This window comes from Colobus angolensis, unplaced genomic scaffold, assembly GCF_000951035.1.
Source record: "Colobus angolensis palliatus isolate OR3802 unplaced genomic scaffold, Cang.pa_1.0 Scaffold254, whole genome shotgun sequence".
Classification (NCBI taxonomy): domain Eukaryota; kingdom Metazoa; phylum Chordata; class Mammalia; order Primates; family Cercopithecidae; genus Colobus; species Colobus angolensis.
The window spans coordinates 2216588-2226631 of NW_012115755.1; the positions used below are offsets into that span (position 1 = coordinate 2216588).

At 59.4% G+C, this 10044-nt stretch overlaps 1 protein-coding gene across 2 annotated transcripts in view; it reads left to right on the top strand.

Annotated features, from left to right (window-relative positions):
* Positions 1-10044, top strand: part of GRK6 (G protein-coupled receptor kinase 6) — a 41085-nt gene that overhangs the window by 24497 nt on the left and 6544 nt on the right. Inside the window, exons 2-13 of one of the 2 annotated variants that reach the window (XM_011946876.1) lie at positions 3752-3847; positions 4895-5007; positions 5133-5210; positions 5583-5683; positions 6022-6114; positions 6222-6285; positions 6411-6551; positions 6789-6979; positions 7744-7781; positions 7874-7963; positions 9234-9442; positions 9554-9691. In XM_011946876.1, coding sequence (XP_011802266.1) covers positions 3796-3847; positions 4895-5007; positions 5133-5210; positions 5583-5683; positions 6022-6114; positions 6222-6285; positions 6411-6551; positions 6789-6979; positions 7744-7781; positions 7874-7963; positions 9234-9442; positions 9554-9691 — 1308 coding nt within the window. In that variant the 5' untranslated portion in view covers positions 3752-3795. Of the gene's footprint in view, positions 1-3719; positions 3848-4894; positions 5008-5132; positions 5211-5582; positions 5684-6021; positions 6115-6221; positions 6286-6410; positions 6552-6788; positions 6980-7743; positions 7782-7873; positions 7964-9233; positions 9443-9553; positions 9692-10044 lie in introns of those variants that run through there. The other variant, XM_011946877.1, reaches the window with a different exon arrangement.

Consider the following 10044-nt stretch of genomic DNA (forward strand, 5'->3'; position numbering starts at 1 on the left):
CCACCCAGACACAAGCCTTTCCGGCCCGTCGTCTTCCTCCTCCGCACCTGCCCCCGGGATTCGGGGCCCAGGAAGGGGCGAGGGTCAGGCCGCCGCCCTCGCGGCGGGTGGGGGTGAAGGAGTGAAAGAAGGAGAGACGAAGAGGGAAGGGTGGGACCGGAGCCCCAGGAGAGCCTCTCTGAGGCCTCTCCAGGTGAGAGGTGTAAAGATGCCCCACGTGCCATGGGCCCAGACCCCAGCACCTAGCCTAATCCCGCAGAAAGTTGGTGTTAGGTAAAGGCTGGAGAATGAATGAACGGACCCTCTGCCTAGCACAGCCCACCTGACTTGGGGAAACTCCTGGTCACAAATGCTACTTATAGGACTGCTACTTGCTCCGTGCCTCAGGACACTGAGGGCAGAGGTGAATGAATATTTGCCCTCAGGGAGCCCATGGTCTAGTGGGCCTAGCGGACACAGAAAGAAGTGGGAGCAGAGCAGGCTGCGTTGTCAGTATTGTAAGTTCAAAGGCCTGACTGGGGAAACCAGTCTGGTGGACCGAGTGTGTGTGTAGCTCCTCGTGGCTCCCACCCCAGATGTTATCAGACACTTGCTCTGTGCAGGTCCTGGGAGAAACACAAGGACCAGACCGGGGTGGTCAGTCTGCCCCCACCTGCCACACCCCACCTCAGTAACATGATCACTGACCACCCACTCTGCCCTACCTTGTCCAGGGTGCTGGGGAAGCAGCAGTAAATAAGACTCTTCTTTTTGGAACTCCAGGGCAAGGAGGGAGATCATGACAGTTTTTCCACCCTTTACTGGGCTTCCAGGCTTAAAAAGTCATCTGCTTCACCTTTCTGCCCCATTTTACACGTGAGAAGCTGAGGGATTAGCATCAGTCACACAGCAATATTGTGATTGACTCAGGCCTAAGACACAGGATGACCGGCACAGTTTATAGGAAGCCCAGAGGAACCTCCAGCTGGGTGCCACACCTGGCACCCCATGCCCACCCAGTGCCCTGGCGAGGTGCAGCTCAGAAATGGCATGGCAGGCTGGGTCCTCAGTGCCTGGGGAGCCCGTCTTATCCCCTGTCCCTTATCGAGCCCATGGGCTAGGCCTTCCTCCCAGCCTCTGGGGGCATCTGCCGATTCTGTTCTGCCTTGTCATCCAATGAGCCAGGGAGGAGGGGTGGGGAGGGCCGAAACAGGACTTCTTCCCTAGAGCTGTAACCAGTTAAGGCCTCAGGCCTGCTGATGGCACTGCCTGGCCGGAGAGTGTGGGTACCTTTGGACAAGCTTTGTCAGGCCATGGGCAAGGCATAGGGTGGTGTGGCCAGACTGGGGACTGGTACCTCCACTTGAGAACCCTTACCACAACCTGGCTCTGCCCCTCCCACCTGCATGGCTTTTATTTGAGATGGAGTCTCACTCTGTCACCCAGGCTGGATTGCAGGGCTGACTGCAATCTCCGCCTCCTGGGTTCAAGTGACCCTTCTCCCTCAGCCTCCCAAGTAGCTGGGACTACAGGTGCATGCCACCACACCCAGCTAATTTTTGTATTTATAGTAGAGATGGGTTTCACCATGTTGGCCAGGCTGGTCTTGAACTCCTGACCTCAAGTGATCCACCTGCCTCTGGCCTCCCAAATTGCTGGGGTTATAGGCATGAGCCACCGCGCCTGGCCGACCTTCATGGCTTTAAACATGTCTCTTCTCTGTCAACTTCAGTACCCTTTTTTTGTGGAACGGTTGGGGGTGGGATATAAAGACTAAAGGAAACCCTGACTGTCACTGAGTCCTGAGCCCAGGCGCCTGGGCGGGCCGCATCAGAACCAACTCACAAACCGGCTTTCCATGAGCTTGGGGCTGGGACCCTTGACGGCTTCCCGAGTGATCTGAGACCCCAAGTGGGGTTTGGGAACCCTTGGTGTGTATATACAGTTGGCACCTAATAGATGCCAGGCATGTTTGGGGTGGGAAAGGAGCTTGGGTTGTGGCCATAGGGAGCTGGGTACCAATCCTGTCACCTCTAGGCTTAGTCATCTTGGGTGAATTGATTCCTCACCTCGGAACATCAGTTTTCATAGGAAATTGGGCCTGCTCTGGCAGAGCTGCTGTGAGGATGGAGTGGGACAACGCTGGGGCTTGAGACCTCCCTCAGTGCCCCTTCTCTTCCCAGGCACTCAGAGGCATGGGGAGGGGGCCCAGGGACACTGAAAGGTGATGGGGAGGGTGGGGAGGAGCCCCACTGACTGGGCAGCTCAGGACAGGATATTTGCATGTGACTCTTTGCTGCTGCCTTGATGTGGCTGGGAGGGGGGAGGAGGAAGTAACTGAGGGTGGGAGGCTGGCGGATGGAGGGTTGGGTGAGGGACCTGTGGGTGTGGGGGAGGAGTTCCCCTTCTGGGAAGGCCTTGCCCTGGGTTGAGGGGTGGGGGTCTGTTGCTCACTCACAGTGAAGCAATGACTGCAGGGCATGCTCGCAGGAGGCCTCTAGCAAGTTTCTCAATGGGCCTCTGCAGTAGTTCCTCCTCCAGGCAGCTTAGGTCAGGGAGTCATCCAGGGACCTCGCCTTGCCCCCTCCCTAGAAGGCAACTTCTGCCCTTGCACCACCTGCCCTCACCCAGGCCAGATGGATACAGGACTGAAAAACCAGATGGGAAACTGAGGCCCAGCATGAGAAAGTGGTTGCCATAGAGTTGTTGGAGTTGGGGCTCACCTCTTGACTCAGCCCAACTTAATGTGGACAGCGTCTCCCATGCACCACATAACACACATGGAGAAGCTGAAGTTCACAGATAGCAAGTGATGGGCCTACAATGTGAATCAGAGATTCAGACCCAGCTCTGGGAGGCTCAGGCCCCTTCCACCCTCCTCAACCTGGTGGCCCACAGGCCACACAGGTTTAGCTAGCTCCCTGACACATTTTATTTATTTGGCTGCAGTGAGTTTTTTTTTTTCTTTTTTATAAAATGAGGGCCAATATTTTATGTGAGAGTCTGAATTTCCAGCTGCTTTTGAAAAATCAGAAGAGCTGGCCACACTGAGCCAGAAACCCTCCTAGCAGCAATCAAGCAATCAGCTGGTGTCCTGCAGCTGCCTCTGTCACAGGGGCCTTCACTGTTCCTGGTCATCTCACATCTGGCCCATGTTTCCCACACCTGTTGGGCTCTGCAGGCAATCCCACTGCTGCCGTGACCTCAGCCGCTGCAGGTGGGGTGTCTGCGAGGTCAAGCAAGGCAGGCAGTGGACCGGGGAAGCCCCAGTGTGCAGGGGATGGGGAGTCCTGGGTGCCAGCCCCCTTGCCCCTGCCTTGTTTGAGCATTTGATAGCTCTGATGTGGGGCCTGGTGACAGAGGCCTGGGAGCCTCCTTGTCCCCAGGCTACCCTATGCATCTCTCAGGCCTGCCCCACTGGCCTAGAATCTCTCCCTCCTGGGCCTTCTGCAGTTCCCCCCACTGCGATGTCCTTCTCCCCTTTCTTCACTGAGGGAACTCCTACCTGGTGGGAAGCAGCTGAGGCTGGACCCATTGTTGGAGCTACTTGGAACACCGTCCTCCCCCAGCGACCTCACTGCCTCTCTTGGCTCTCCCAGCGCAGGATCCTGAAGCAGGAGAACCACGTGTGTCCTGGAACGCAGCAAGGGCATGCTGGAGCTTGCAGAGGGAAGGCCTGAGGTGCCGCTCTGCCTTGGCTCTGCCTTGGCTGGGCCCTAGAGGCCCTGGACTGCACTGAGACCCGAGACCCAGTATCTGCTTGCTCCCACAGGTGGCGGTGGAAATCGCAAAGGCAAAAGCAAGAAATGGCGGCAGATGCTGCAGTTCCCGCACATCAGCCAGTGCGAAGAGCTGCGGCTCAGCCTCGGTGAGGCCTGGGCAGGGCCTGCGGGTGCCAACGCGGGGGGCCCTGCCGGGGCCGGGGGAGCCTCCCCTGAGACCTTGCCCTGGGGCAGAGGGACAGGCTTGGGGGATCCAATGAGCAGAAGGATGAGGACTGTACCATTCAGCCCAGTTTCAGTTCCCGGGCTTGGGATGGGTGGAGAGCAGACAGCAAACAGGGTCACGCTGGGGGTGGGTGAAGCGGGTGTCAGGAATAGGGCAGAGGCAGATTGGGGCAGTTGATACCACTTTGAAAAGGAGAGCCAGCTAAGGTTAGCAGGGCCCACAAGACAGAGGGAGTGGCCGCTGGGCCAGCCCACAGACTGACTGCCTTGGGAGCTCCACGCTGGGGCTTAGCCTCCCAGGCCTAGCCCAGAGGGGCGACTAGCAAAGCCTTGACCGGAAGCCCTCAGCTTGGGCAGTGTGACAGGGTTACTCCTGGGAGGGGACAGAAGGGCCCAGGACCCCATTTCCTGCCAATCTTGGTCAAGGGCCCAGGTCTGAGCAGCACCCACGGTTGCTGAGGCCCCCGGTGGCCTGCACGTGGGCAGAGCACACCGGGGCTGCTCCCACCTCCTGGGAAGGAGGCCCAGCTGAGAGCGTGCCGGAAGCCACAGCTTCCTCTCGCACTTTCGCCAGGCAAGCAGCAGGTGTGGGCCTGGCCGGGGCTGGGCTGGGCCGGAACCTCATGGACCGCACCCAACCCCAGTACTGTGACATACGCAAGTCGTGTAAATCAGGCAAGTCGTGTAAATCAGGAGATGATGCAGGGAGGTGGGTGGAGTCCTGGTCTCTGGAGCCAGACTCCTGGCTGTGTGACATCGAGCTAGTCAGTTAGCCTCTCTGGGCCTCACAGCCCCAAAACAGCTGTGCCCAACTTAGGGTTGTGGTGAGGGTTCCGAAGAAGACTGTGGCTGCCACACTGCAGAGCTGGAAGCTGTTGTGGGGGCCCAGGGCCTGGTGGTGTGGGCAGGAATGCCCCACCCATGTGCTCTGGGGCTGTGGACCCAGCAGCTTCCATCACTGCCCACAGAGCGTGACTATCACAGCCTGTGTGAGCGGCAGCCCATTGGGCGCCTGCTGTTCCGAGAGTTCTGTGCCACGAGGCCGGAGCTGAGCCGCTGCATCGCCTTCCTGGATGGGGTGGTGAGTGCAGCCCAGCCCTGCCCAGCCCTGCGGGTGGCCGAGGTCCCGGCCCCATGTGCCCCTCCTCCCCACACCTGCTGCTTGCTCTGTCCAGACCTCCAGCTTCTTTGCTTTCCACCCTGCAGGCTGAGTATGAAGTGACCCCGGATGAGAAGCGAAAGGCATGTGGGCGGCAACTAATGCAGAATTTTCTGAGCCACACGGTGAGTGAGCAGTGATGGAGAGATGACAGGAGCCGCCAGAGCCCAGTGTCGGGGAGAGGAGTGACCACAGTATCAGGCCTCTGAGGGTGGTTTCTTCACACAGACACGCATAACACATAGCCTGGGCAGAGAGTGCCCTGGAGCTGCTCCAGGCAGCATGGTGGGCATGCAGCCCAGGCAGCCTCCCAGTGGCTCTTCTGTGCTCTGCCTCACGGGTGGGCAGCAGGAAGGAGTTCAGCAACCAGGCTGGCTGGCACACCCCCGGCCTGCAGCCTCCCATGGCACCAGCCCGAGATGCCTGACCCCTCTCCCCCGGGGTGGGTAGCCGTCCAAGGGAACCCCTGCACTGACCTGCCTGGGCCTTGTTCCCAGGGTCCTGACCTCATCCCAGAGGTCCCCCGGCAGCTGGTGACGAACTGCACCCAGCGGCTGGAGCAGGGGCCCTGCAAAGACCTTTTCCAGGAACTCACCCGGTAAGCCTGTCCCTGCCCACAAGCCTGGAATTGTACCCAGAGGAGGGAGCTTCTGGGGGTCAGGAAGACTGTGAACAGCTCAGTGGCTGGTGAGGGAGCTCAGCTGCCCAGCCCTGGCCTTGCCCCTGCTGTGTGACCTGAGCAGGCTGCCTCCCCTCAGTAGTACCCACAGCTTCAGCACAGGCTGTGTGTCTCTCCACTCGGAGGTTAGCGGGAGGACTGGCCGACGATGATACCTGTGGGCTAAGCGTGTGCAGAATGGGAGGCCTGGCCCATCAAGCCAAGAGCCTGAAATGTCAGGGGCTGGCAGGTGAGCTGGGCCTGCCTTCCCTCACCAGGCTGACCCATGAGTACCTGAGCGTGGCCCCTTTTGCCGACTACCTCGACAGCATCTACTTCAACCGTTTCCTGCAGTGGAAGTGGCTGGAAAGGTGAGCTCCCTGAAGGCTGGACTGGGGCAGGCCAGGTTGCTGGGGTTCTTCCCAGGCCTTGGGCTCTCCTGCTCAGCCAGCATGTGCTTCCCCACCCCTTGCCACAGGCAGCCAGTGACCAAAAACACCTTCAGGCAGTACCGAGTCCTGGGCAAAGGTGGCTTTGGGGAGGTGAGTGGCCAGGCCAGTGCCCCTGGAAGAGTGAAAAGGGTGGGTGTGTTGGGCCCTGGACCACCCTCTGGATGCCCAGCAAGGGCACAGCTGGCCTCCATTCACCCCTCTCTGCCTGGCCACAGGTGTGTGCCTGCCAGGTGCGGGCCACCGGTAAGATGTACGCCTGCAAGAAGCTAGAGAAAAAGCGGATCAAGAAGCGGAAAGGGGAGGCCATGGCGCTGAACGAGAAGCAGATCCTGGAGAAAGTGAACAGTAGGTTTGTAGTAAGTACAGAAGGAGACTCTCCCTTCCCCTTGGCCATGCTGGCGCACTGGCCCTCCCTACCCCCCAGGCCCCACCCTCCCGCACGGGATGCCGGGAAGGGCGGGTTTGGGGTGTTGATGCCAGGCTTGGGGAGCAGGCTGGGCCCAAGGAGTGGCACCGAGAAGGCTTTTTTGGGCAGCCCTGCCGTCAAGCGCCCCACAGCTCCTGCCTGAGGGCTCGGGTCCCCTCGGCCACAGGTGAGCTTGGCCTATGCCTATGAGACCAAGGACGCGCTGTGCCTGGTGCTGACACTGATGAACGGGGGCGACCTCAAGTTCCACATCTACCACATGGGCCAGGCTGGCTTCCCCGAAGCACGGGCCATCTTCTACGCCGCCGAGATCTGCTGTGGCCTGGAGGACCTGCACCGGGAGCGCATTGTGTACAGGTTGGGAGGGCTCGGCCACCCCAGGGGCTTAGTCCTTCCCTGCCAGCGACTGCAGCTGGGCCTGGACGGAGGTGGGCAAGGCTGCCTATCAGGCCAGACTACAGATGGACATTGGTGTGGGGGCTGTGGCACTGGCTTAACTCACATGCCAGGCCAACTTGAGTCGTCCAGACCTAGGCTTTGGGCTCTGGTGGACCCACGGGGGAATCCTGACTTTGTCACCCCTCCACCCCCCACCGTGTGACCTTGGGCCAGTCAGCTCCCTGCTCCCAACACTGCTTCCTTTTCTAGGAAGCAGAGACTGTAATTCCTACTTCCCAGGTTGTTGGAGGAGCCCAGTGAGTTAAATACAGAGTGCCTGGCACACGGGGCTGGGTAAGAGAGCACCCTGGCTCTCTGACTTCCTGTGAGCCTCACAGCAGCCTAGTCAGGGGACAGATGAGTAGTCCCATTTGATGGAGAGGAAAAGGCAGCGTCAGTCACCAAGGGGTAAGCAAGGCCACTGGGGAGGCCTCTCCTAGGTGGAGCTACCTTCCACTCGCCTAGAGAGTCCTGGGAGTCCTAGCTCTATAAATCCTTCCTCTGCTCCCTTGAATCCGGGCTGTTGCCAGGGAGAGCAGGGCTGTCTGTCGCCCTGGCAGCAAATGAGTCTTGCACCTTGCTCCACACCTGGCCCCAGGAGGCAAGTGAGCTAGGAGGGGCTGACCCCGTCTGGCTCCCTGGCAGACTGAGCAGCATCTGACCCTGTTCTTCTTTCTGCACAGGGACCTGAAGCCGGAGAACATCTTGCTGGATGACCACGGTGTGTGGGGGTGCCTGGGACGGGTCAGGGTGGGGTGAGAGGCAGAGGCCTGGCCTGTTAACGGGTCTACCTGTTTCTCCACCCACATTTAGGCCACATCCGCATCTCTGACCTGGGGCTGGCTGTGCACGTGCCCGAGGGCCAGACCATCAAAGGCCGTGTGGGCACCGTGGGCTACATGGGTGAGTCTTCTCTGCCAGGCCCACTAGCCTCCTGGGTTCCCTCACTGTCCACCCATCCAGCCACACCCACTTCTGTCAGGGAGGTTCTCTCGAAGGGGCCTCAGTAGAAAGGGCCCATACCAATGCTCCTTTTCTAGAGCTTAGGAGACCAAGACTCACCCAGGGCCGCACACAGTTGTGAAACCATGTCATTCATTTGCTAAATACTTTTTATTTTGAGACGGAGTCTCACTCAGTCGCTGAGGCTGGAGTGCAGTGGCGCGATCTCCGCTCACTGCAAGCTCCGTCGCCTCCCAGGTTCACGCCATTCTGCCTCAGCCTCCTGAGAAGCTGGGATGACAGGCGCCCGCCACCATGCCCGGCTAATTTTTTTGTATTTTTAGTAGAGACGGGGTTTCACCATGTTCGCCAGGATGGTCTCCATCTCCTGACCTTGTGATCCTCCCGCCTCGGCCTCCCAAAGTGCTGGGATTACAGGCTTGAGCCACCGCGCCTGGCCGCTAAATACTTATTAAACCCTGCTATGGCTCAGCCTGCAAGTGGCTACCGGGGGATGGAGGAGAGAGACCCTCCATCTGTTTCTGTGGCCCCAGTCCCTGCCCTGCCTGTGCCCATTTGTGAAGGAGGCCAGTGGAGGGGCCAAGATGACGCCCCACATTCTACTTGGAGACTGAGAGACACAGGAGGCAGAGTTCTGGCTCTGCAGGCTCCACCTCTTGCCTGTTGCGTGGCCTTGAACCAGACACTCCACTGCTCCCGGCCTCACTGTGCTCCACTGTAAAACGCTCATCATACCTGCCTCCCAGGGTTGCCTGGAAGATGAAAAGAGAGAGTTCAGGGAAAACTCCCCACGGGGCTGCCCTGGAAGGTAGGAGGTAGTCAGAAAATAGGAGTTTCCTTCTTCTCACTGTTATTAAATCCAGAAGTTGCAAACTGGTAGCCACGTGGGCCCAATTTGGCCTACATTTGTGTTTAAGTCAAATTGTTTTTAGTAAGCCAGATGGTTTCACATATAAAATACAGATTTCTGACTTCTTGTGTAAAATCTGAAGACCCAGGGACCTGGGCGTGGCCTCCTGCAGGGCTATACCCAATCGCTTGATGGGGCCTGTGCTCTCCTACTGGCCAAGGTCCCCCCCAAGCTGGGACGGCACCTGCCTGGCCAGCGGGTTTGAGTGGATCCCAGACCTAACGTGCACTGGCGTTCCTGGGGCCTGAGGGTCCACTGCCCGCCTCCTGCCCAGCCCTAACTCCCATGCCACCCACCCAGCTCCGGAGGTGGTAAAGAATGAACGGTACACGTTCAGCCCTGACTGGTGGGCGCTCGGCTGCCTCCTCTACGAAATGATCGCAGGCCAGTCGCCCTTCCAGCAGAGGAAGAAAAAGATCAAGCGGGAGGAGGTGGAGCGGCTGGTGAAGGAGGTCCCCGAGGAGTATTCTGAGCGCTTTTCCCCGCAGGCCCGCTCACTCTGCTCACAGGTACGGCAGCTCACGGAAGCCTGGCCAGCCAGGGCTGGGGTGGACGCACCTTTCCCTCCCTCCTACCCACTCACCCGCCTGCCCGGCCGCCTCACCCCTGCCTTGCCACAGCTCCTCTGCAAGGACCCGGCTGAACGCCTAGGGTGTCGTGGCGGCAGTGCCCGCGAGGTGAAGGAGCACCCCCTCTTTAAGAAGCTGAACTTCAAGCGGCTGGGAGCCGGCATGCTGGAGCCGCCCTTCAAGCCTGACGTGAGTGCAGCCCACTCCTGCCGAGGGCGGGGCCCAGCTGGGGCTGGGGCTCAGGGGCTCTTGTAGTATCAGCTAGGATGCTTCCATTGCAAGCGACAGAAAAAACAATCTAGTGGCTTAGCCACAAAAATAAAGATAATTCACAAAAAGGAAAAGCCCCAGGATAGTTCCAGCTTTTGGCATGCCTGGATGGGGCTCGGGGCCTCTGACAATGTCCTAGGAACTCTCTCCCTCCCCTCCCTGTACTGTTGAGTGTGTAGTCTTCATACTGAGGTAGCTCTCCCCAGGGTGTGGCAGCAGTGGGCCGCAGCAGCTCAGCCACCACAGTGGACAGAGAGCATCTTTCCTCCCCT